Source organism: Saccoglossus kowalevskii, chromosome 3 (assembly GCF_978046115.1).
Source record: "Saccoglossus kowalevskii chromosome 3, keSacKowa6.1, whole genome shotgun sequence".
NCBI lineage: Eukaryota > Metazoa > Hemichordata > Enteropneusta > Harrimaniidae > Saccoglossus > Saccoglossus kowalevskii.
In genome coordinates this window covers 1725912-1751318 of record NC_140643.1, presented here as the reverse complement: position 1 = coordinate 1751318, position 25407 = coordinate 1725912, and the positions used below count along the sequence as shown (strand labels likewise).

General features: G+C 39.0%; 1 protein-coding gene across 2 annotated transcripts in view; it reads right to left on the bottom strand.

Moving 5' to 3' along the window:
- The window catches only part of LOC100372702 (serine/threonine-protein kinase TBK1-like), a 104252-nt gene that overhangs the window by 3621 nt on the left and 75224 nt on the right, over nt 1-25407 (bottom strand). For both annotated transcript variants that reach the window (XM_085496675.1, XM_085496676.1), the window contains exons 14-15: nt 15856-15952; nt 14823-14989 (exon numbers count right to left, since the gene is read on the bottom strand). In XM_085496675.1, coding sequence (XP_085352801.1) covers nt 14823-14989; nt 15856-15952 — 264 coding nt within the window. The remainder of the gene's footprint in view (nt 1-14822; nt 14990-15855; nt 15953-25407) is intronic.

The following is a 25407-nucleotide window of genomic DNA, read 5'->3' as shown; positions in this document are numbered from 1 at the left end:
GAATATTCACAAAAATCACTGTCCACAATTTAGTTAAAATGTTGTCAATGTGTCTCTAATCGTAAATACATTGATGGGTTCAAAAATTAACCAAAGGTACCTGCAATATTAAGTATCAAAGCAATCAGGCTTTTTGAGAAGATGTTGAAAATATAATTGTAGATGATCAACAGATGACAGACGATAATGACCCCTGTGGAGATCATCTTTGATGACAGCAGAAATAATATTCAGAGGATTAAATTACTGAGAACAAATCCCAACAAATTTCCGATATTTAGACAAGCTCAGAACCACTCAGATAAGTTCTGGAAATTGGCACAAACCAATCAATGCAAGGCATAGCATATGTGTTGTGTATACAATGTATATAGGCATAATGTCAATATGTCACAGTACAGAGAGATGGTAAGTGTACTGAAAGATGGTCAATCTACGGGGAGATGGTCAATCTACGGGGAGATGGTCAATATACTGAGAGATGGTCAATGTACTGAGAGATGGTCAGTATACTGAGAGACGGTCAATGTACATAGGGACAATCACAGTAGAGGCGATGGTCAATGTACTGAGAGACGGTCACAGTACGGAGAGATGGTTACAGTACGAAGAGATGGTCACAGTACGGAGAGATGGTCGCAGTACGGAGAGATGGTCGCAGTACGGAGAGATGGTCACAGTACGGAGAGATGGTCAATGTACGGGGAGATGGTCAATGTACTGAAAGATAGTCATTCTAGTACTGAGAGATCGTCATTCTACATAGAGATGGTCAATGTACTGAGAGATGGTCACAGTACGAAGAGATGGTCACAGTACGAAGAGATGGTCACAGTACGGAGGGATGGTCAATGTACGGGGAGATGGTCACAGTACGGAGAGATGGTCAATGTACTGAGAAATGGTCAATGTACTGAGAGATGGTCAATGTACTGAGAGATGGTCAATGTACTGAGAGATGGTCAGTATACTGAGAGACGGTCAATGTACAAAGGGACAATCACAGTAGAGGCGATGGTCAATGTACTGAGAGACGGTCACAGTACGGAGAGATGGTCACAGTACGGAGAGATGGTCACAGTACGAAGAGATGGTCACAGTACGGAGAGATGGTCACAGTACGAAGAGATGGTCACAGTACGGAGAGATGGTCACAGTACGGAGAGATGGTCAATGTACGGGGAGATGGTCAATGTACTGAAAGATAGTCATTCTAGTACTGAGAGATCGTCATTCTACATAGAGATGGTCAATGTACTGAGAGATGGTCACAGTACGAAGAGATAGTCAATGTACTGGGAGATGGTCAATGTACTGAAAGATGGTCAATGTACTGAGAGATCGTCAATCTATGGAGAGATGGTCATAGTACGAAAAGATAGTCAATATACTGAGATATGGTCATTGTACTGAGAGATGGTCATTCTGTGAAGAGATGGTCAACGTACTGAGAGATGGTCAATGTACGGAAAGATGGTAAATCAACGGGAGATGATCAATATACTGAGGGATGGTCACAGTACGGAGAGATGGTCACAGTACGGAAAAAAGGTCACAGTATGGAGAGATGGTCACAGTATGGAGAGATGGCCAATGTACTGACAGATGGACATTCGGTGGAGAGATGGTCAATGTACTGAGAGATGGTCATAGTATAGAAAGATGATCAATATACTGAGAGATGGTCACAGTACGAAGAGATGGTCACAGTACGAAGAGATGGTCACAGTACGGAGAGATGGTCACAGTACGGAGAGATGGTCACAGTACGGAGAGATGGTCAATGTACGGGGAGATGGTCACAGTACGGAGAGATGGTCAATGTACTGAGAAATGGTCAATGTACTGAGAGATGGTCAATGTACTGAGAGATGGTCAATGTACTGAGAGATGGTCAGTATACTGAGAGACGGTCAATGTACAAAGGGACAATCACAGTAGAGGCGATGGTCAATGTACTGATAGACGGTCACAGTACGGAGAGATGGGCACAGTACGGAGAGATGGTCACAGTACGGAGAGATGGTCACAGTATGGAGAGATGGTCACAGTACGGAGAGATGGTCACAGTACGAGGAGATGGTCACAGTACGGAGAGATGGTCACAGTACGGAGAGATGGTCACAGTACGGAGAGATGGTCACAGTACGAAGAGATGGTCACAGTACGGAGAGATGGTCAATGTACTGAGAGATGGTCAATGTACTGAGAGATGGTCAATGTACTGAGAGATGGTCAATGTACTGAGAGATGGTCAATGTACTAAGAGATGGTCAGTATACTGAGAGACGGTCAATGTACAAAGGGACAATCACAGTAGAGGCGATGGTCAATGTACTGAGAGACGGTCACAGTACGGAGAGATGGTCACAGTACGGAGAGATGGTCACAGTACGGAGAGATGGTCACAGTACGGAGAGATGGTCACAGAGCGGAGAGATGGTCACAGTACAGAGAGATGGTCACAGTACAGAGAGATGGTCACAGTACAGAGAGATGGTCACAGTACGGAGAGATGGTCACAGTACGGAGAGATGGTCACAGTACGGAGAGATGGTCACAGTACGAAGAGATGGTCACAGTACGAAGAGATGGTCACAGTACGGAGAGATGGTCACAGTACGAAGAGATGGTCACAGTACGAAGAGATGGTCACAGTACGAAGAGATGGTCACAGTACGAAGAGATGGTCACAGTACGGAGAGATGGTCACAGTACGAAGAGATGGTCACAGTACGAAGAGATGGTCACAGTACGGAGAGATGGTCACAGTACGGAGAGATGGTCACAGTACGGGGAGATGGTCACAGTACGGGGAGATGGTCAATGTACGGGGAGATGGTCAATGTACTGAAAGATAGTCATTCTAGTACTGAGAGATCGTCATTCTACATAGAGATGGTCAATGTACTGAGAGATGGTCACAGTACGAAGAGATAGTCAATGTACAGGGAGATGGTCAATGTACTGAAAGATGGTCAATGTACTGAGAGATCGTCAATCTATGGAGAGATGGTCATAGTACGAAAAGATGGTCAATATACTGAGATATGGTCATTGTACTGAGAGATGGTCATTCTGTGAAGAGATGGTCAACGTACTGAGAGATGGTCAATGTACGGAAAGATGGTAAATCAACGGGGAGATGATCAATATACTGAGGGATGGTCACAGTACGGAGAGATGGTCACAGTACGGAAAAAAGGTCACAGTATGGAGAGATGGTCACAGTATGGAGAGATGGCCAATGTACTGACAGATGGACATTCTGTGGAGAGATGGTCAATGTACTGAGAGATGGTCATAGTACAGAAAGATGATCAATATACTGAGAGATGGTCATAGTATGGAAAGATGGTCAATGTACTGCGAGATAGTAATTCTGCGGAGAGATGGTCACAGTATGAAGAGATGGTCACAGTACGGGGAGATGGTCAATGTACGGAACGATGGTTGATGTACGGAAAGATGATCAATGTACTAAGAGATGGTCATAGTACTGAGAGATGGTCATTCTACATAGAGATGGTCACAGTACAGAGAGATGGTCACAGTATGAAGAGATGGTCAATGTACGGAGAGATGGTCAATGTACGGAGAGATGGTCAATGTACGGGGAGATGGTCAATGTACTGAAAGATGGTCATAGTAGTGAGAGATGGTCATTTTACGTAGAGATGGTTATAGTACGGAAAGCTAGTAATTCTGCGGAGAGATGGTCAATGTACGGAGAGATGGTCAATGTACTAAGAGATTGTCATAGTATGGAGACATGGCCAATGTACTAAGAGATGGTCATTCTACAGAGAAATGGTCACAGTATGGAGAGACGGTCAATGTACTGAGAGACAGTCAATGTACTGAGAGGTGGTCAATGTACTAAGAGATGGTTATTCTATGGAGAGATGGTCACAGTACAGAGATATGGTCAATGTACGGAAAGATAGTCAATGTACTGAGAGATGTTCATTCTATGTAGAGATGGTCAATATACTGAGAGATGGTCAAAGTACTGCGAGATGGTCATTCTGAGGAGAGATGGTCATAGTATGGAGAGATGGTCAATATACTGAGAGATGGTTATTCTACAGAGGGACAATAAAAGTAGAGGCGATGGTCAATGTACTGAAAGATGGTCAATGTACCGAGAAGTGGTCATTCTACGTAGAGACTGTCAATGTACTGAGAGACGGTCAATGTACTGAGAAATGGTCAATGTACTAAGAGATGGTCATTCTATGGAGAGATGGTCAATGTACTGAGAGATGGTTAATATACTAAGAGATGGTCAATGTACTAAGAGATGGTCAATGTACTAAGAGATGGTCAATGTACTAAGAGATGGTCAATGTACTGAGAGATGGTCAATGTACTGAGAGATGGTCAATATACTGAGATATGGTCAATGTACAGAGAGATGGTCACAGTATGGAGAGATGGTCAATGTACTGAGAGATGGACATTCTACAGAGGGACAATCACAGTAGAGGCGATGGTCAATGTACTGAGATATGGTCAATGTACTGAGATATGGTCAATGTACTAAGAGATGGTCAATTCTACGGAGAGATGGTCAATTCTACGGAGAGATGGTCAATGTACTAGGAGATGGTCAATGTACTAAGAGATGGTCGATGTACTAGGAGATGGTCAATGTACTAAGGGATGGTCAATGTACTAGGAGATGGTTAATGTACAGGGAGATGGTCAATGTACAGGGAGATGGTTAATGTACAGGGAGATGGTCAATGTACTGAGAGATGGTCAATATACTTTGAGACGGTCATTCTACGGAGAGATGGTCAATGTACTAGGAGATGGTCAATGTATTAAGAGATGGTCGATGTACTAGGAGATGGTCAATGTACTAAGAGATGGTCAATGTACTAGGAGATGGTTAATGTACAGGGAGATGGTCAATGTACAGGGAGATGGTTAATGTACAGGGAGATGGTCGATGTACTGAGAGATGGTTGATGTACTAGGAGATGGTCAATGTACTGAGAGATGGTCAATATACTTTGAGACAGTCATTCTACGGAGAGATGGTCAATATACTTTGAGACGGTCATTCTACGGAGAGATGGTCGATGTACTGAGAGATGGTCGATGTACTGAGAGATGGTCGATGTACTGAGAGATGGTTGATGTACTGAGAGATGGTCGATGTACTGAGAGATGGTCGATGTACTGAGAGATGGTCGATGTACTGAGAGATGGTCAATGTACTAAGAGATGGTCAATGTACTAAGAGATTGTCAATGTACTAAGAGATGGTCAATGTACTAAGGGATGGTCAATGTACTAAGGGATGGTCAATGTACTAAGAGATGGTCAATGTACTAGGAGATGGTCAATGTACTAGGAGATGGTCAATGTACTAGGAGATGGTCAATGTACTGAGAGACGGTCAATGTACTGAGAGACGGTCAATGTACTGAGAGACGGTCAATGTACTGAGAGACAGTCAATGTACTGAGAGACGGTCAATGTACTGAGAGACGGTCAATATACTGAGAAATGGTCAATATACTGAGATATGGTCAATGTACAGAGAGATGGTCACAGTATGGAGAGATGGTCAATGTACTAAGGGATGGTCAATGTACTAAGGGATGGTCAATGTACTAGGAGATGGTCAATGTACTAAGAGATGGTCAATGTACTAGGAGATGGTCAATGTACTAGGAGATGGTCAATGTACTAGGAGATGGTCAATGTACTGAGAGACAGTCAATGTACTGAGAGACGGTCAATGTACTGAGAGACGGTCAATGTACTGAGACACGGTCAATGTACTGAGACACGGTCAATACACTGAAAGATGGTCAATGTACTGAGAGACGGTCTAGGTACTGAGAGACAGTCAATGTACTGAGAGACAGTCAATGTACTGAAAGATGGTCACAGTACTAAGAGATGATCACTGTACTGAGAGACAGTCAATGTACTGAGAGACAGTCAATGTACTGAGAGACAGTCAATGTACAGAGAGACAGTCAATGTACTAAAAGATGGTCACAGTACTAAGAGATGATCACTGTACTGAGAGACAGTCAATGTATTGAGAGATGATCAATATACTTTGAGACGGTCATTCTACGGAGAGATGGTCAATGTACTGAGAGATGGTCAATATACTTTGAGACGGTCATTCTACGGAGAGATGGTCGATGTACTGAGAGATGGTCGATGTACTGAGAGATGGTCGATGTACTAAGAGATGGTCGATGTACTAAGAGATGGTCAATGTACTAAGAGATGGTCAATGTACTGAGAGATGGTCAATGTACTGAGAGATGGTCAATGTACTGAGAGATGGTCAATGTACTGAGAGATGGTCAATGTACTGAGAGATGGTCAATATACTTTGAGACGGTCATTCTATGGAGAGATGGTCACAGTATGGAGAGATGGTCAATGTACTGAGAGATGGTCAATATACTTTGAGACGGTCATTCTATGGAGAGATGGTCACAGTATGGAGAGATGGTCAATGTACTGAGAGATGGTCAATATACAGAGAGATGGTCACAGTATGGAGAGATGGTCAATGTACTGAGAGATGAACATTCTACAGAGGGACAATCACAGTAGAGGCAATGGTCAATGTACTGAGATATGGTCATTCTACGTCGAGATGGTCACTGTACTGAGAGATGGTCGATGAACTAAGAGATGGTCGATGAACTAAGAGATGGTCAATGTACTAAGAGATGGTCAATGTACTAAGGGATGGTCAATGTACTAAGGGATGGTCAATGTACTAAGGGATGGTCAATGTACTAAGGGATGGTCAATGTACTAAGGGATGGTCAATGTACTAAGAGATGGTCAATGTACTAAGAGATGGTCAATGTACTAGGAGATGGTCAATGTACTAGGAGATGGTCAATGTACTAGGAGATGGGCAATGTACTAAGGGATGGTCAATGTACTAAGGGATGGTCAATGTACTAAGAGATGGTCAATGTACTAAGAGATGGTCAATGTACTAGGAGATGGTCAATGTACTAAGAGATGGTCAATGTACAGGGTGATGGTCAATGTACAGGGTGATGGTCAATGTACTAAGAGATGGTCAATGTACTAAGAGATGGTCAATGTACTAAGAGATGGTCAATGTACTAAGGGATGGTCAATGTACTAAGAGATGGTCAATGTACTAAGAGATGGTCAATGTACTAGGAGATGGTCAATGTACTAGGAGATGGTAAATGTACTAAGAGATGGTCAATGTACAGGGTGATGGTCAATGTACAGGGTGATGGTCAATGTACTAAGAGATGGTCAATGTACTAAGAGATGGTCAATGTACTAAGAGATGGTCAATGTACTAAGGGATGGTCAATGTACTAAGAGATGGTCAATGTACTAAGGGATGGTCAATGTACTAAGAGATGGTCAATGTACTAAGAGATGGTCAATGTACTGAGAGATGGTCAATGTAGTAGGAGATGGTCAATGTACTGAGAGATGGTCAATATACTTTGAGACGGTCATTCTACGGAGAGATGGTCAATGTACTGAGAGATTGTCAATATACTGAGATATGGTCAATGTACAGAGAGATGGTCACAGTATGGAGAGATGGTCAATGTACTGAGAGATGGACATTCTACAGAAGGACAATCACAGTAGAGGCGATGGTCAATGTACTGAGATATGGTCATTCTACGTTGACATGGTCACTGTACTGAGAGATGGTCGATGTAGTAAGAGATGGTCAATGTACTAAGAGATGGTCAATGTACTAAGAGATGGTCAATGTACTAAGGGATGGTCAATGTACTAAGAGACGGTCAATGTACAAAGAGATGGTCAATGTACTAGGAGATGGTCAATGTACTAAGGGATGGTCAATGTACTAAGGGATGGTCAATTTACTAAGGGATGGTCAATTTACTAAGGGATGGTCAATGTACTAAGAGATGGTCAATGTACTAAGAGATGGTCAATGTACTGAGAGATGATCAATGTACTGAGAGACGGTCAATGTACTAAGAGACGGTCAATGTACTAAGAGACGGTCAATGTACTGAGAAATAGTCAATGTACTGAGAGACGGTCAATGTACTAAGAGATGGTCAATGTACTGAGAAATAGTCAATGTACTAAGAGACGGTCAATGTACTGAGAGATGGTCAATATACTGAGATATGGTCACAGTATGGAGAGATGGTCAATGTACTGAGAGATGGACATTCTACAGAGGGACAATCACAGTAGAGGCGATGGTCAATGTACTGAGATATGGTTATTCTACGTAGAGATGGTCACTGTACTGAGAGATGGTCAATGTACAGGGAGATGGTCAATGTACTGAGAGATGGTCGATGTACTAAGAGATGGTCGACGTACTAAGAGATGGTCAATGTACTAAGAGATGGTCAATGTACTGAGAGATGGTCAATGTACTGAGAGATGGTCAATATACTTTGAGACGGTCATTCTATGGAGAGATGTTCACAGTATGGAGAGATGGTCAATGTACTGAGAGATGGTCAATGTACTGAGAGATGGTCAATATACTTTGAGACGGTCATTCTATGGAGAGATGGTCACAGTATGGAGAGATGGTCAATGTACTGAGAGATGGTCACAGTATGGAGAGATGGTCAATGTACAGAGAGATGAACATTCTACAGAGGGACAATCACAGTAGAGGCGATGGTCAATGTACTGAGATATGGTCATTCTACGTCGAGATGGTCACTGTACTGAGAGATGGTCGATGTACTAAGAGATGGTCAATGTACTAAGAGATGGTCAATGTACTAAGGGATGGTCAATGTACTAAGGGATGGTCAATGTACTAAGAGATGGTCAATGTACTAAGAGATGGTCAATGTACTAAGAGATGGTCAATGTACTAAGAGATGGTCAATGTACTAAGAGATGGTCAATGTACTAAGAGATGGTCAATGTACTAAGAGATGGTCAATGTACTAAGAGATGGTCAATGTACTAGGAGATGGTCAATGTACTAGGAGATGGTCAATGTACTAAGGGATGGTCAATGTACTAAGGGATGGTCAATGTACTAAGGGATGGTCAATGTACTAAGAGATGGTCAATGTACTAAGAGATGGTCAATGTACTAAGAGATGGTCAATGTACTAGGAGATGGTCAATGTACTAAGGGATGGTCAATGTACTAAGAGATGGTCAATGTACTGAGAGATGGTCAATGTACTAAGAGACGGTCAATGTACTAGGAGATGGTCAATGTACTAAGAGATGGTCAATGTACTAGGAGATGGTCAATGTACTAGGAGATGGTCAATGTACTAAGAGATGGTCAATGTACTGAGAGATGGTCAATGTACTAAGAGACGGTCAATGTACTAGGAGATGGTCAATGTACTAAGAGATGGTCAATGTACTAAGAGATGGTCAATGTACTAAGAGATGGTCAATGTACTGAGAGACGGTCAATATACTGAGAGACGGTCAATATACTGAGAAATAGTCAATGTACTAAGAGATGGTCAATGTACTAAGGGATGGTCAATGTACTAAGGGAAGGTCAATGTACTAAGAGATGGTCAATGTACTAAGGGATGGTCAATGTACTAAGGGATGGTCAATGTACTAAGGGATGGTCAATGTACTAAGGGATGGTCAATGTACTAAGGGATGGTCATTCTACGGAGAGATGGTCAATGTACTAGGAGATGGTCGATGTACTAGGAGATGGTCAATGTACTAAGAAATGGTCAATGTACTAGGAGATGGTTAATGTACAGGGAGATGGTCAATGTACAGGGAGATGGTTAATGTACAGGGAGATGGTCAATGTACTGAGAGATGGTCAATATACTTTGAGACGGTCATTCAACGGAGAGATGGTCAATGTACTGAGAGATGGTCGATGTACTGAAAGATGGTCGATGTACTGAGAGATGGTCAATGTACTAAGAGATGGTCAATGTACTAAGGGATGGTCAATGTACTAAGAGATGGTCAATGTACTAAGAGATGGTCAATGTACTAAGATATGGTCAATGTACTGAGAGATGGTCAATATACTTTGAGACGGTCATTCTACGGAGAGATGGTCAATGTACTGAGAGATTGTCAATATACTGAGATATGGTCAATGTACAGAGAGATGGTCACAGTATGGAGAGATGGTCAATGTACTGAGAGATGGACATTCTACAGAGGGACAATCACAGTAGAGGCGATGATCAATGTACTGAGATATGGTCATTCTACGTCGAGATGGTCACTGTACTGAGAGATGGTCAATGTACTAAGAGATGGTCAATGTACTAGGAGATGGTCAATGTACTAAGGGATGGTCAATGTACTAAGGGATGGTCAATGTACTAAGAGATGGTCAATGTACTAAGAGATGGTCAATGTACTAAGAGATGGTCAATGTACTAGGAGATGGTCAATGTACTAGGAGATGGTCAATGTACTAGGAGATGGTCAATGTACTAGGAGATGGTCAATGTACTAGGAGATGGTCAATGTACTAGGAGATGGTCAATGTACTAGGAGATGGTCAATGTACTAGGAGATGGTCAATGTACTAGGAGATGGTCAATGTACTAAGAGATGGTCAATGTACTGAGAAATAGTCAATGTACTAAGAGATGGTCAATGTACTAAGAGATGGTCAATGTACTAAGAGATGGTCAATGTACTAAGGGATGGTCAATGTACTAAGGGATGGTCAATGCACTAAGGGATGGTCAATGTACTAAGGGATGGTCAATGTACTAGGAGATGGTCAATGTACTAGGAGATGGGCAATGTACTAGGAGATGGGCAATGTACTAAGGGATGGTCAATGTACTGAGAGATGGTCAATGTACTGAGAGATGGTCAATGTACTGAGAGATGGTCAATGTACTGAGAGATGGTCAATGTACTGAGAGACGGTCAATGTACTGAGAGACGGTCAATGTACTGAGAGACGGTCAATGTACTGAGAGACGGTCAATGTACTGAGAGACGGTCAATATACTGAGAAATGGTCAATATACTGAGTTATGGTCAATGTACAGAGAGATGGTCACAGTATGGAGAGATGGTCAATGTACTAAGGGATGGTCAATGTACTAAGGGATGGTCAATGTACTAGGAGATGGTCAATGTACTGAGAGATGGTCAATGTACTAAGAGATGGTCAATGTACTAAGAGATGGTCAATGTACTAGGAGATGGTCAATGTACTAGGAGATGGTCAATGTACTGAGAGGCAGTCAATGTACTGAGAGACGGTCAATGTACTGAGAGACGGTCAATGTACTGAGACACGGTCAATGTACTGAGACACGGTCAATACACTGAAAGATGGTCAATGTACTGAGAGACGGTCTAGGTACTGAGAGACGGTCAATGTACTGAGAGACGGTCAATGTACTGAGAGACAGTCAATGTACTGAGAGACAGTCAATGTACTGAGAGACAGTCAATGTACTGAGAGACAGTCAATGTACTGAGAGACAGTCAATGTACTGAGAGACAGTCAATGTACTGAAAGATGGTCACAGTACTAAGAGATGATCACTGTACTGAGAGACAGTCAATGTACTGAAAGATGGTCACAGTACTAAGAGATGATCACTGTACTGAGAGACAGTCAATGTATTGAGAGATGATCACAGTACGGAAAGAAGGTCATTCTACAGAGAGGTGGTCACTGTACTGAGCGATGATCACTAACAAAAATAAACTAATCAAAGAAAGCTTAGAAAGAACTCCCATGTGCTGAGAGTATTGGAGACACATTAAATATAATTCGAAATTACTTAGCTGAAAACTAATTATGCAAATCAGAAAATTAATATGACCAGATTTGAGTGTAAAACTAATGAGGTCTGCGCAATGTAACAGAAAATCTATGTCTCCAAGTTTAATTGAAATGTGATTAGAACCAAAAAATTATGAATTATTATGCTTATTAGGGAATTAATATGAACAGATTTTTACCCCAAACTAATTAGGTTTGTACATTGTCCTAGAGCATCTTTATACTAAGTTTCATTGAAATGGAATAATTAGTACCGTGAAAACTCCAAAACTTCGACCCCTCTAAAAATTCGACCGCCTATTTATTTGCCGGTTTCTGTGTTTTATTTACCTACAAATTTTCGACTCCACTAAAAATTGCCGACTCATTCTTATTCGAAAATTGCGACCAGTTTTAGTTTTCCCCCAAACGAAAAAAAAAAACGATGTGAGCGTTCAAACGGGACCTTCCTCGAAGGCATGAATCCGGGTTTCTGACTGACTGAGAGATTTTTATTTTATTGGTAACGAAAATATATTCTAAATAAACGAAGTTTGAAATAAAAACGAACACAAAAATCTCGGCATGCTGCGTTTCTGAATTGTTGATTATTACTGTACTCAGTAGTGATTATAATAATGTACACAAAATAAATTTGTTGAATGGTTATGAAATACAAATAAAAGTCAACTTAGTTTCATCGTAAGCGAATGATTCCGGTCTCGTATAAACGTTTGATGCTGTAGGATATCCGCCATGTTCTCTTAGGTCAAATAGGTCAAATCGCGAATTAACCAGTCAAAAAGCTGGATGATGCCAACGTGTTCAAATTACCATAGCTTATTTAAATATGTTAATGTTATTGAACGCAATGCGGAAGAGATTGGTGTTGTAGTACGATATTTTGGCTTGGATTTTGATGCGAAAACGGCATGATTTTTTTTAAATAAAAAAATTAGTTGTTTTTAAAAAATAAACTGGTCATCTGAAGAATAATTTAACATTGTTCACAGTGATAACAGCTCATTCTCGAAAGGAAGCTTACCCGCTCACGCTAGTCACGATAAAAATCATACACGTGTACTCTTGAATAGACAAACGTCAATGACTACGGTAAAACTTAGACTCTATTTTAGCCGGCAGGATTGATTGAAATGTCCGAAAAATGACGCCAAAATACACCTTAAAAGTCCCATTTTATTTTCTTAAATCCCATTTTATTTTTTAATCCAAGGGCGAATTTACGGCAGAATTTGGTCCCTCAAATAAGGGACACGTGAGCTTTGATTCTAACCGGATACATTGCACTGGGTCGGGGAGATAGTTTGCTAAACTTCCATGCATCTTTTGTCCAATGGGTACCTGTACTTCGAACATTCGCAAGTTTTTCTAGGTAGTGCGAGACAGCTTTGTCTTTTGACCTGTTAGTTTTGTGCTGACCTCTTCTCCGCGTCTTGATGTTTTGTTTTGCTTGTCATAATACTCACTGATTGATGACTTTGTTTAGATTTTGAGTTACAACTCGGCCACGACCTTTGCTTTTACCGTGAAACATGAGGAAGTTTACGTCAATTGACGGACATTGCATTTTTTAAAAACTAATGAAGCACACTGTCTATCATCCCCATTTTTTCATTTGCTGATTTCTATTCTGAAAAATTCGACCGTCCGAAAATGCACCTTAATTTTGACTATAAAAACACGTCACATATCGAACACAAATTATTTAAAACCGGTCGAAATTTTGGAGTTTTTACGGTACTTTAGATATCAGTGTGAAAGCTTAAAATTGGTTAATTATGCAAATTAGGTAATTAATATGTACCGATTTTAACCCACAATTATTCAGGTCTGTCTATTGTCCTACAGCATCCATGTACATTCATTGATATGTGATGTATAGTACCTGAGATATCAGTGTGAAAGTTGGTTAATTATGCAAATTAGGTGATTAATATGCACAAATATTTACCGGAAACTAATTGGGTCTGCATAATTCTAGATTCATTGAAATATGATGATTAGTACTTTAGATATCAGTAGAAAAGCTGAAAATTAATTATGCAAATTAGGTAATTAATATGCACAATTATTTACCCTAAAACTAATCAGGTCTCTGCATAGTCCTAAAGGATCTATGTACCAAGTTTCATTGAAATGCGATGATTAGTACTTGAGATACCCGTGGAAAAGCTGAAAATTAACTAATTATGCAAATTAGGTGATTAATATGCACAAATATTTATCGAAAACAATCAATCTCTGCATAGTCATTGAGTATGTAAGTACCAAGTTTCATTGAAATGTAATGCTAACTACTTATATCAAATGCTGAAAATTAATTAATTATGCAAATTAGGTAATTAATATGTACTGATATTACCATAAAAACTATCAGGTCTGTGCAGTGTCGTATGACATCTATGTACCAAGTTTCATTGAAATGTGATGATTAGTACTTGAGATATCAGTGGAAAAACCGAAAATTGACTAATCATTATGCAAATTAGGTAATTAGTATCCACGGATTATTACCAAAAACTAATCAAAACCTAGCATTAGTTCAGAGCATCTATGTACCAAGTTTCATCAAAATCCAATGAGTGGTTGTTTAGATATCAGTGGAACAGTCATGGAACCACTAAAAAATAGCTAATTATCATGCAAATTAGGTAATTAATATGCACGGATTTTTACCAAAAATTAATCAAATCTGCGCATATGTTCAGAGCATCTATGTACCAAGTTTCATCAAAATCCAATGAGTGGTTCTTTAGATATCAGTGGAACAGTCATAGAACAGCTAAAAATTAGCTAATTATCATGCAAATTAGGTAATTAACGAGCATGGATTTTTACCAAAACCTAATCAAATCTGCGCATTGGCCCAGAGCATCTATGCACCAAGTTTCATCAAAAACCGATGTATGGTTCTTGAGATAGCAGTGGAACAGTCGGACACACATACACACACACACACATACACATACACACATACACACACACATACAGACACACTAACTGCAAAGACTCCCATTTTGTGCTTCGCACATGGGAGTCAAAAATGACTTACTCTTCTTTGAGATCTTTTGGAATAAGAACTTTGTGTTTAGGTGGCAAAGTTGTGTGATGACCAGCGTTCGTACCCTCATTATATGAGGATTTCTCCAAACTTGACTTTAGCAGATTTTCTATTGCTACATTGATTATTTTCATTTTTTCCATAAAAGTTGTTTTGAACTGAAATAAAACGGATATTATTAGTCATGTTATATTAGATCATTAGTTTTTAAAATCAAAGCCAATCATTGTGAAACAAACACATGATAACATATGTGATTTGATTAATACAAAATGTCAACTATTTTGAATCTGATCTGACAAACATTTCAGATAATGTTCAATGTAAATACCAAGTTTGAACAATTGTATAATCATTCCAGGTTCCAAACAGCAGAAGTGTTTTGATTTTGATGCATTTTAAACATTAAAATGGCCACTAGGCAATCGTTTGAAGCTGATCAGAAAAACAAAATGACATGTATCAAGGTCCTATAATGTCCAATGTCTGTATGTCCTGTTTCGTAATGCCAGTAATGCTCGATTTTGATGAATTTTTAGCACAAAAATGGTCACAATTCTGCCATCTTGAAAATAATCATGGAACAAATAGACCTGCATATGTATCCTAAGATGTAGATGTAGATGTAGATGTATGTGTATGTTCCCATTTTTGAAAAATCTTGCAATTAATACTGATCTAATCATTGGTGTTTTCCTATGAATTCTTGTCAATGATTGCAGTTTCTAATTTGATATGACGGCGTGTCATAAAGTCAGTATGGTGAAACTAATGACGATTTCAAAACAACAAATTGGGAAGTTATGCGAAACAAGTAGTGCAGTAACTTTCACATGAAACATTACTACTGTGAATGATATGCAACATGGTCATGAAGTAAAACATTTTATCCAACATGTATCAAAGAAAAGCTTTGATTATATTACAGATATATGATACAGAGAAAATATTGCACCATATGAAATGGTGTGCTCATATGCTAACAATGACTATGATAACACATATAGTCGAGCTGACCACTCACTTCAACTACTTTCACTGCAAATAACTGATGTTGATCATACAGGTGAGACATCTCACCATCAATTTTGGTCATTTCTCTACGATAAGTTACAGCAGTTCTACAACAAGAATACAACATGTATTACAGTAAGTAAATAACACTGAATAAATGGCATGGTATTATCAAACCAAAGGAAATATGTACTGTGTACGTGACTCAAATAGACCCTCACATACTACACCTCACGTCTTCCGAGCCCCTTGGCCATTCCCCCAAAAAAGATGCTTAAGAACAGAGTTTATTACATGCAGAGAGATTGAAACCCATCCACACAGTGTATTAAGACATCAGGGCATTGCAATAAGTACTGTAAAAGGGTTAATTATACACTGGGTTTTAATTTTGCTCATTTCGCTGATTGGAAAATGTGCTAAATTAAAACTCAGTGACTATGTAAATTCAGAATAGAACACATTATCTATTTGATAAAACCGTGAATTTAAAACCCACTGAATATGCCTAAAATGTTAAATCCCAATTAGTCATTTTACTGTATAACAGTAATAATATGTAAAATGTTCTATGCAATATACTAGAGAACTTGTTATAGTTACGATCATTCAAAATATGGTCAAATGTGAGCAGGAACAACTTCCTAAGTCAACCACAGATATGTATAATCAAAGTTAAACTGTAAATAGCTCCCGTGTGATCAGAGCATGTATTATAAAGGTATAGGCTTTGCCTAATAAGTGAATGTAATTGCATGTAGGTCAATCCATCAATAAAATTGATCAAGATGTCTGAGAATCTATGACATACTGTATATGGAAACACATGATTTTGATATGGGCATTTTGAAAAACATGCAAGGACACTATACTTGTAAAGGGCACTAATGAGGCACTCTATGATCGAAAAATGCAATTAATCTCAGTGCAGCAAATCGGGATAGATCTTCCTGACGCAATGGACAAATTTCGCCATTTTCGCTGCCAAATAAAAACTGCTAAATTATGTGAACATGTAAAGTAACAACAGCGAGTTTCCTTGACAGATTCTTGAAATTAAATCATCAAAATAGTACAACTAAAAAGTCTGTACAACATACCTAGAACAGATAAATAAAAACATCGTAGTTTAATGTTCGTCCGGACTTTGAGCCCTTGAAAGCAAGTGATCCAGCCCTTACATACGCCAACGATTGAAATTTGTTTAATTGCTATCAAATTATCGCTCGAAAAAAAAAAAAATTATTTGTGAGACGTGCTTTTGATACAAACCGAAGATCGCGATCGACCCTACACAAAACTACCGCCATTTTGTCTTCCCTGTCCTCGTTCGGCAAAAACAAAAAACTCGCATATTTACTATGTGTTTAATGAGTGCATTTTTGTTTAAAAATATCAAACAAGAATAAACAATAAGTAAAATAGGAATCAACTGCTTTGTTTTATTTGAGTAACATGGAAACCATGCGAAAACAAACGTAAAACATTACTGTCTGCTCAAGGAGAAGACACTGGGAGTCGTGTGCAAAGAGAGTGTTTACAAATTAGATCACATTGGAAGTGCTTTCAGTCATGTTGTGTAGCTCCAATGCGTAAAATGGAAAATGTATATCTTGAATAAAACTGACAAACTTCCTTGCTGTTGCTGTCGGGTGTCTGCCTTATACATGGATTAAGTGTAGACACAGGGATTCAGCTTTCCTTTTCTCTGCTCATGGCATCGCAATAGCGGTGAAGGTCAGTACTGGGTTGAACAGACAGCCATGGCCACTATATTTTGAATGACCATTAATAATTTTTGAGCCCAATAGTAGTGATCACTGTGATTATTATATAAATTTCTTGCAAAGTCTGGAACGATACTGAAAAAAAATCGTTTGATTTTGTCTATTGATGAATATGACGCACAAAGTGAAATTGAACTTGCGTTCATGAAAATCATAAAGGGTACTGCTTTTTCGTCAAACCATTTTTACCTCCATGGTCAAACTGAAGAAATGGACGCATCACTCTTGTAACTGCGCATGCCTACTCTCCATACTCGCATACATTTGATGTTTTTAGTCGCTGTATCTGCTCAAATAACATCCATCATGATATAATAAATCATTATATACTAAAATTCGCAAATTTGCAGACCTTCCAATGGAATATTACCAGTTTTTTTTTTGCGACAGAATACGTTATTGCAATATGCAAATTAGGCTACTCACCCTAGTCAAATATTTGTTAAGAAACTAAGAAACTTTAAAGACTCTAAGTTATAAATTAATTAATGCAATAATTGACTAATTAATATGCATGAAATTGCACCAAAATCTAATCAGCACATCTACTCATCATATATTAGCTGTGTGCCAAATTTCATTTGAATTGAAATTGTAGATCTTGAGTTATCAGTGGAACAAATTTTAGTCACAGAGTAACAGACACCGGTACTACATAAGCTCCGTTTCACAGGAGCTAAAAATGTTGTAAATATCTTTGTTAGGTGTGTTCATTTCATTGACATCAGGTATGCATATGCATATATCTCTAAATAACGTACATTGTGTTTGAAAGCATGCAAGTCAAATAAAGGCATAACAACATTGCTTGCTTGGCAGATTGTTTACAATCTATCCATGAAAATACATGGATGTGGAGATTTGACTGAAGCAGAAATTTAAATGAATCTTACTAAACAACTACGGGAGTCTCGCCACACTTGCACAAACTTGTCCTGTCCTTGTCCTTCGACAATGTCGGCACATTCGTAGGACTGTCACCCCCATGGATCGAATGGTATTGTCCTATTGTTAAACGCTAACCAAAATTAGTGAACAACATGGCGGACTCGACTCGCCGGAATGCCCGGGTGTTGATCATAAAAAGTGTGGATAGCTGCTCGAATTCGCCATTCCGGTTCAAATTTTGAGCATAAACGAATATTATACAGTACAAGGATTGCTGCCGCTGCCCCGCGCGTTAGGTATTCCCCCCTGTTCGCCTCCGCGCGTGTCCGGGCGTTAAATAGTAGGACCGCTGCTGCCCTACAAAATTGACAACTGGTAGACAATTTTCAACAGGGTGTGAGTCCGGTATGTGAGCTACTATAAAATCGCGATGCGATGGCTATGACCTCTATTCGCACACATGCTTCCGGTGCGCTAGTGTAACCTGCCGTTAACAATGAAACTGAATGACGTTCCCCGTACATAAGTTGACATGGAAACCAGCAATTGTCACATACATAAGTTGAAATGGAAACCAGCAATTGTCACGTACATAAGTTAAACTGGAAACCAGCAATTGTCACGTACATAAGTTGACATGGAAACCAGCAATTGTCACGTACATAAGTTGACATGGAAACCAGCAATTGTCACGTACATAAGTTGACATGGAAACCAGCAATTGTCACATATATAAGTTGACATGGAAACCAGCAATTGTCACGTACATGTACATAAGTTGACATGGAAACCAGCAATTGTCACGTACATAAGTTAAACTGGAAACCAGCAATTGTTACGTACATAAGTTGACATGGAAACCAGCAATTGTCATGTACATAAGTTGACATGGAAACCAGCAATTGTCACGTACATAAGTTGACATGGAAACCAGCAATTGTCACGTACATAAGTTGACATGGAAACCAGCAATTGTCACGTACATAAGTTAAACTGGAAACCAGCAATTGTCACGTACATAAGTTGACATGGAAACCAGCAATTGTCACGTACATAAGTTGACATGGAAACCAGCAATTGTCATGTACATAAGTTAAACTGGAAACCAGCAATTGTTACGTACATAAGTTGAACTGGAAACCAGCAATTGTCACGTACATAAGTTGAACTGGAAACCAGCAATTGTCACGTACATAAGTTGAACTGGAAACCAGCAATTGTCACATACATAAGTTGAAATGGAAACCAGCAATTGTCACGTACATAAGTTGACATGGAAACCAGCAATTGTCACATACATAAGTTGACATGGAAACCAGCAATTGTCACATACATAAGTTGAAATGGAAACCAGCAATTGTCACGTACATAAGTTGACATGGAAACCAGCAATTGTCACGTACATAAGTTGAACTGGAAACCAGCAATTGTCACATACATAAGTTGACATGGAAACCAGCAATTGTCACGTACATAAGTTGACATGGAAACCAGCAATTGTCACGTACATAAGTTAAACTGGAAACCAGCAATTGTTACGTACATAAGTTGACATGGAAACCAGCAATTGTCACGTACATAAGTTGAACTGGAAACCAGCAATTGTCACGTACATAAGTTGAACTGGAAACCAGCAATTGTCACGTACTTAAGTTGACATGGAAACCAGCAATTGTCACGTACATAAGTTGACATGGAAACCAGCAATTGTCACGTACATAAGTTGACATGGAAACCAGCAATTGTCACGTATATAAGTTGAAATGGAAACCAGCAATTGTCATGTACATAAGTTGACATGGAAACCAGCAATTGTCACGTACATAAGTTGAACTGGAAACCAGCAATTGTCACGTACATAAGTTGACATGGAAACCAGCAATTGTCACGTACATAAGTTGAACTGGAAACCAGCAATTGTCACGTACATAAGTTGACATGGAAACCAGCAATTGTCACATACATAAGTTGAAATGGAAACCAGCAATTGTCACATACATAAGTTGAAATGGAAACCAGCAATTGTCACGTACATAAGTTGACATGGAAACCAGCAATTGTCACATACATAAGTTGACATGGAAACCAGCAATTGTCACATACATAAGTTGAAATGGAAACCAGCAATTGTCACGTACATAAGTTGACATGGAAACCAGCAATTGTCACGTACATAAGTTGAACTGGAAACCAGCAATTGTCACATACATAAGTTGACATGGAAACCAGCAATTGTCACGTACATAAGTTGACATGGAAACCAGCAATTGTCACGTACATAAGTTAAACTGGAAACCAGCAATTGTTACGTACATAAGTTGACATGGAAACCAGCAATTGTCACGTACATAAGTTGAACTGGAAACCAGCAATTGTCACGTACATAAGTTGAACTGGAAACCAGCAATTGTCACGTACTTAAGTTGACATGGAAACCAGCAATTGTCACGTACATAAGTTGACATGGAAACCAGCAATTGTCACGTACATAAGTTGACATGGAAACCAGCAATTGTCACGTATATAAGTTGAAATGGAAACCAGCAATTGTCATGTACATAAGTTGACATGGAAACCAGCAATTGTCACGTACATAAGTTGAACTGGAAACCAGCAATTGTCACGTACATAAGTTGACATGGAAACCAGCAATTGTCACGTACATAAGTTGACATGGAAACCAGCAATTGTCACGTACATAAGTTGACATGGAAACCAGCAATTGTCACATACATAAGTTGAAATGGAAACCAGCAATTGTCACGTACATAAGTTGACATGGAAACCAGCAACTGTCACGTATATAAGTTGACATGGAAACCAGCAATTGTCACGTGTATAAGTTGAACTGGAAACCAGCAATTGTCACGTACATAAGTTGACATGGAAACCAGCAATTGTCACGTATATAAGTTGAACTGGAAACCAGCAATTGTCACGTACATAAGTTGAACTGGAAACCAGCAATTGTCACGTACATAAGTTGAACTGGAAACCAGCAATTGTCACATACATAAGTTGAAATGGAAACCAGCAATTGTCACGTACATAAGTTGACATGAAAACCAGCAATTGTCATGTACATAAGTTAAACTGGAAACCAGCAATTGTTACGTACATAAGTTGACATGGAAACCAGCAATTGTCACGTACATAAGTTGACATGGAAACCAGCAATTGTCACGTACATAAGTTGACATGGAAACCAGCAATTGTCACGTATATAAGTTGAACTGGAAACCAGCAATTGTCACATACATAAGTTGAAATGGAAACCAGCAATTGTCACATACATAAGTTGACATGGAAACCAGCAATTGTCACGTACATAAGTTGACATGGAAACCAGCAATTGTCACGTACATAAGTTGAACTGGAAACCAGCAATTGTCACGTACATAAGTTGACATGGAAACCAGCAATTGTCACGTATATAAGTTGAACTGGAAACCAGCAATTGTCACGTACATAAGTTGACATGGAAACCAGCAATTGTCACGTACATAAGTTGAAATGGAAACCAGCAATTGTCACATACATAAGTTGACATGGAAACCAGCAATTGTCATGTACATAAGTTAAACTGAAAACCAGCAATTGTCACATACATAAGTTGACATGGAAACCAGCAATTGTCACGTACTTAAGTTGACATGGAAACCAGCAATTGTTACGTACATAAGTTAAACTGAAAACCAGCAATTGTCACGTACTTAAGTTGACATGGAAACCAGCAATTGTTACGTACATAAGTTGACATGGAAACCAGCAATTGTTACGTACATAAGTTAAACTGAAAACCAGCAATTGTCACGTATATAAGTTGACATGGAAACCAGCAATTGTTACGTACATAAGTTGACATGGAAACCAGCAATTGTCACGTACATAAGTTGAACTGGAAACCAGCAATTGTCACGTATATAAGTTGACATGGAAACCAGCAATTGTCACATACATAAGTTGAAATGGAAACCAGCAATTGTCACGTACATAAGTTGAACTGGAAACCAGCAATTGTCACGTACATAAGTTGAACTGGAAACCAGCAATTGTCACATACATAAGTTGACATGGAAACCAGCAATTGTCACATACATAAGTTGAAATGGAAACCAGCAATTGTCACGTACATAAGTTAAACTGGAAACCAGCAATTGTCACGTACATAAGTTGACATGGAAACCAGCAATTGTCACGTACATAAGTTGACATGGAAACCAGCAATTGTCACGTATATAAGTTGAACTGGAAACCAGCAATTGTCACGTACATAAGTTGAACTGGAAACCAGCAATTGTCACGTACATAAGTTGAACTGGAAACCAGCAATTGTCACGTACATAAGTTGAACTGGAAACCAGCAATTGTCACATACATAAGTTGAAATGGAAACCAGCAATTGTCACGTACATAAGTTGACATGGAAACCAGCAATTGTCATGTACATAAGTTAAACTGGAAACCAGCAATTGTTACGTACATAAGTTGACATGGAAACCAGCAATTGTCACGTACATAAGTTAAACTGGAAACCAGCAATTGTTACGTACATAAGTTGACATGGAAACCAGCAATTGTCACGTACATAAGTTGACATGGAAACCAGCAATTGTCACGTATATAAGTTGAACTGGAAACCAGCAATTGTCACGTACATAAGTTGAACTGGAAACCAGCAATTGTCACGTACACAAGTTGAACTGGAAACCAGCAATTGTCACGTACTTAAGTTGAACTGGAAACCAGCAATTGTCACGTACATAAGTTAAACTGGAAACCAGCAATTGTCACGTACATAAGTTGAACTGGAAACCAGCAATTGTCACGTACATAAGTTGAACTGGAAACCAGCAATTGTCACGTACATAAGTTGACATGGAAACCAGCAATTGTCACGTACATAAGTTGAACTGGAAACCAGCAATTGTCACGTACATAAGTTGACATGGAAACCAGCAATTGTCACGTACATAAGTTGACATGGAAACCAGCAATTGTCACGTACATAAGTTGACATGGAAACCAGCAATTGTCACGTACATAAGTTGACATGGAAACCAGCAATTCTCACGTACATAAGTTGACATGGAAACCAGCAATTGTCACGTATATAAGTTGACATGGAAACCAGCAATTGACACGTACATGTACATAAGTTGACATGGAAACCAGCCAATGTCACGAAATTATCAATGCATTGTTGTCATGTATGTGAGAATAGTTTTTAATGTCACATATGTGAGTCTGACTGTTTTCGCAAGTCAAAAAAAATCTCACATATGTGAGCGGTTGTACAACACATGGTTGTTTTAAAAGGTATTCCCAGGTAACATAAGAACACTAAATAGAGTTATTCTCATGTAGCATGTATTTATACATTGGTTGGTGGTAGTCGACTTGGGGTCCGGAAAAAAAAACCTTAGGAAGAAACCCCCTAGGAAAAAAAACCCTAGGAAAAAAAAAAACCAGGAAAAAAACCCCATAGTGAAAAACAATTGTTTTTTATCACCAATGCTTGCCCATTGTCAGTATCTTGCTTGCACAGATCACAGATCATCTAGAAGAGCTCCTGAACTACTTTGATTCCAGCTATGTGTCAGGTTCCTTCAGAAGAATTCAACCTCCGCCTGTATATCCTGGTGGCGGTATCCCTCTTCTTAGATATCGCAGGATTCCTCCACTGTTTCCGCCATCATTGTGGAATGTTCATCAAGCAACACTCAACAACGAAGACAGAACAAACAACCCGAGTGAAAGCTGGAATAATGCATTGGCTATAACCATCCATCTGTATGGGCTGCAGTTGATGCAATCAGAAAAGATGCAGCTCTTGTTTCAACTACTTTATACCAGATGTCCCGTGGAGTACCCCCAAGAAAACGCGTCAATAGGGCGACAAAACAGCTACAAGAAAAACTTCACAACTTATGCAAAGATTTTTCTGAAGGAAGAAAAGACATTCAACAATTTCTTGAAGCCGTGGGACATTGTGCCAGGTGGAAATAATGGTGTGGGTTTAATTACAGTGTGTGGTAGTTAAATAATAATCTTGTAGTTGAATAATTTAATGTTTCACATTTTGTAAATATTTAATAAATAATGAAAAATAAAAAAAATACTGTGTAATAATGCTTGATGTTTACTTTTGCCCTTTCCTGTCCATCAATCCACCAATCTATATCAAAGATTTAAAACTAAATGAACAAGACTTATCTTATGTAAAGATCAAAGGCATCCCTCAACAATATAGAATTAAACACTTAACAAAACACCAATGAATAGGCATTCAAGATCAAAGGTTGCCTATAAACGCAAGTGATTGACACAAATTAACACTAGATGTTCACAACTAAGATCAAAGAATAACACAATGAGACAATAATATACTAGTAACATGTGTGACCATTTATGTCAATTCTGTGAATATAGTTATGAGAAACAAGTTAGTAAGTCTTCCGTATTCTGCAAAAGTATTTCCTAAAAGTGTTTTTTTCACTATGGGTGTTTTTTTCTAGGGGGGTTTTTTCCTAGGGTTTTTTTTTCTAGGGGTTTTTTTCCTAAGGTTTTTTTTTCCTACACTCGGTCGACTCGGACCGGAATACTCAGAATTCCATCCAGAACAATTGTCCAATTATTATTATGCACCGACCAGCAAGCATCCTGCTAGTCGCTGACTGGCAAGCATCCTGACAGTCACTGACCGGCAAGCATCCTGCCGTTGCTGATTAGAATTTGGAGCTAGTTGCACGATGTGGTCAATTTTGTAAAATTAACACCACATTGTTTGTAATTAAATACTTGTTGACGATACACAAAGTCCTTAATTTGAAAGCTAAAATCCTACCAAAATCACGATATGTTTACGCTACACTCAAGAAAAAATG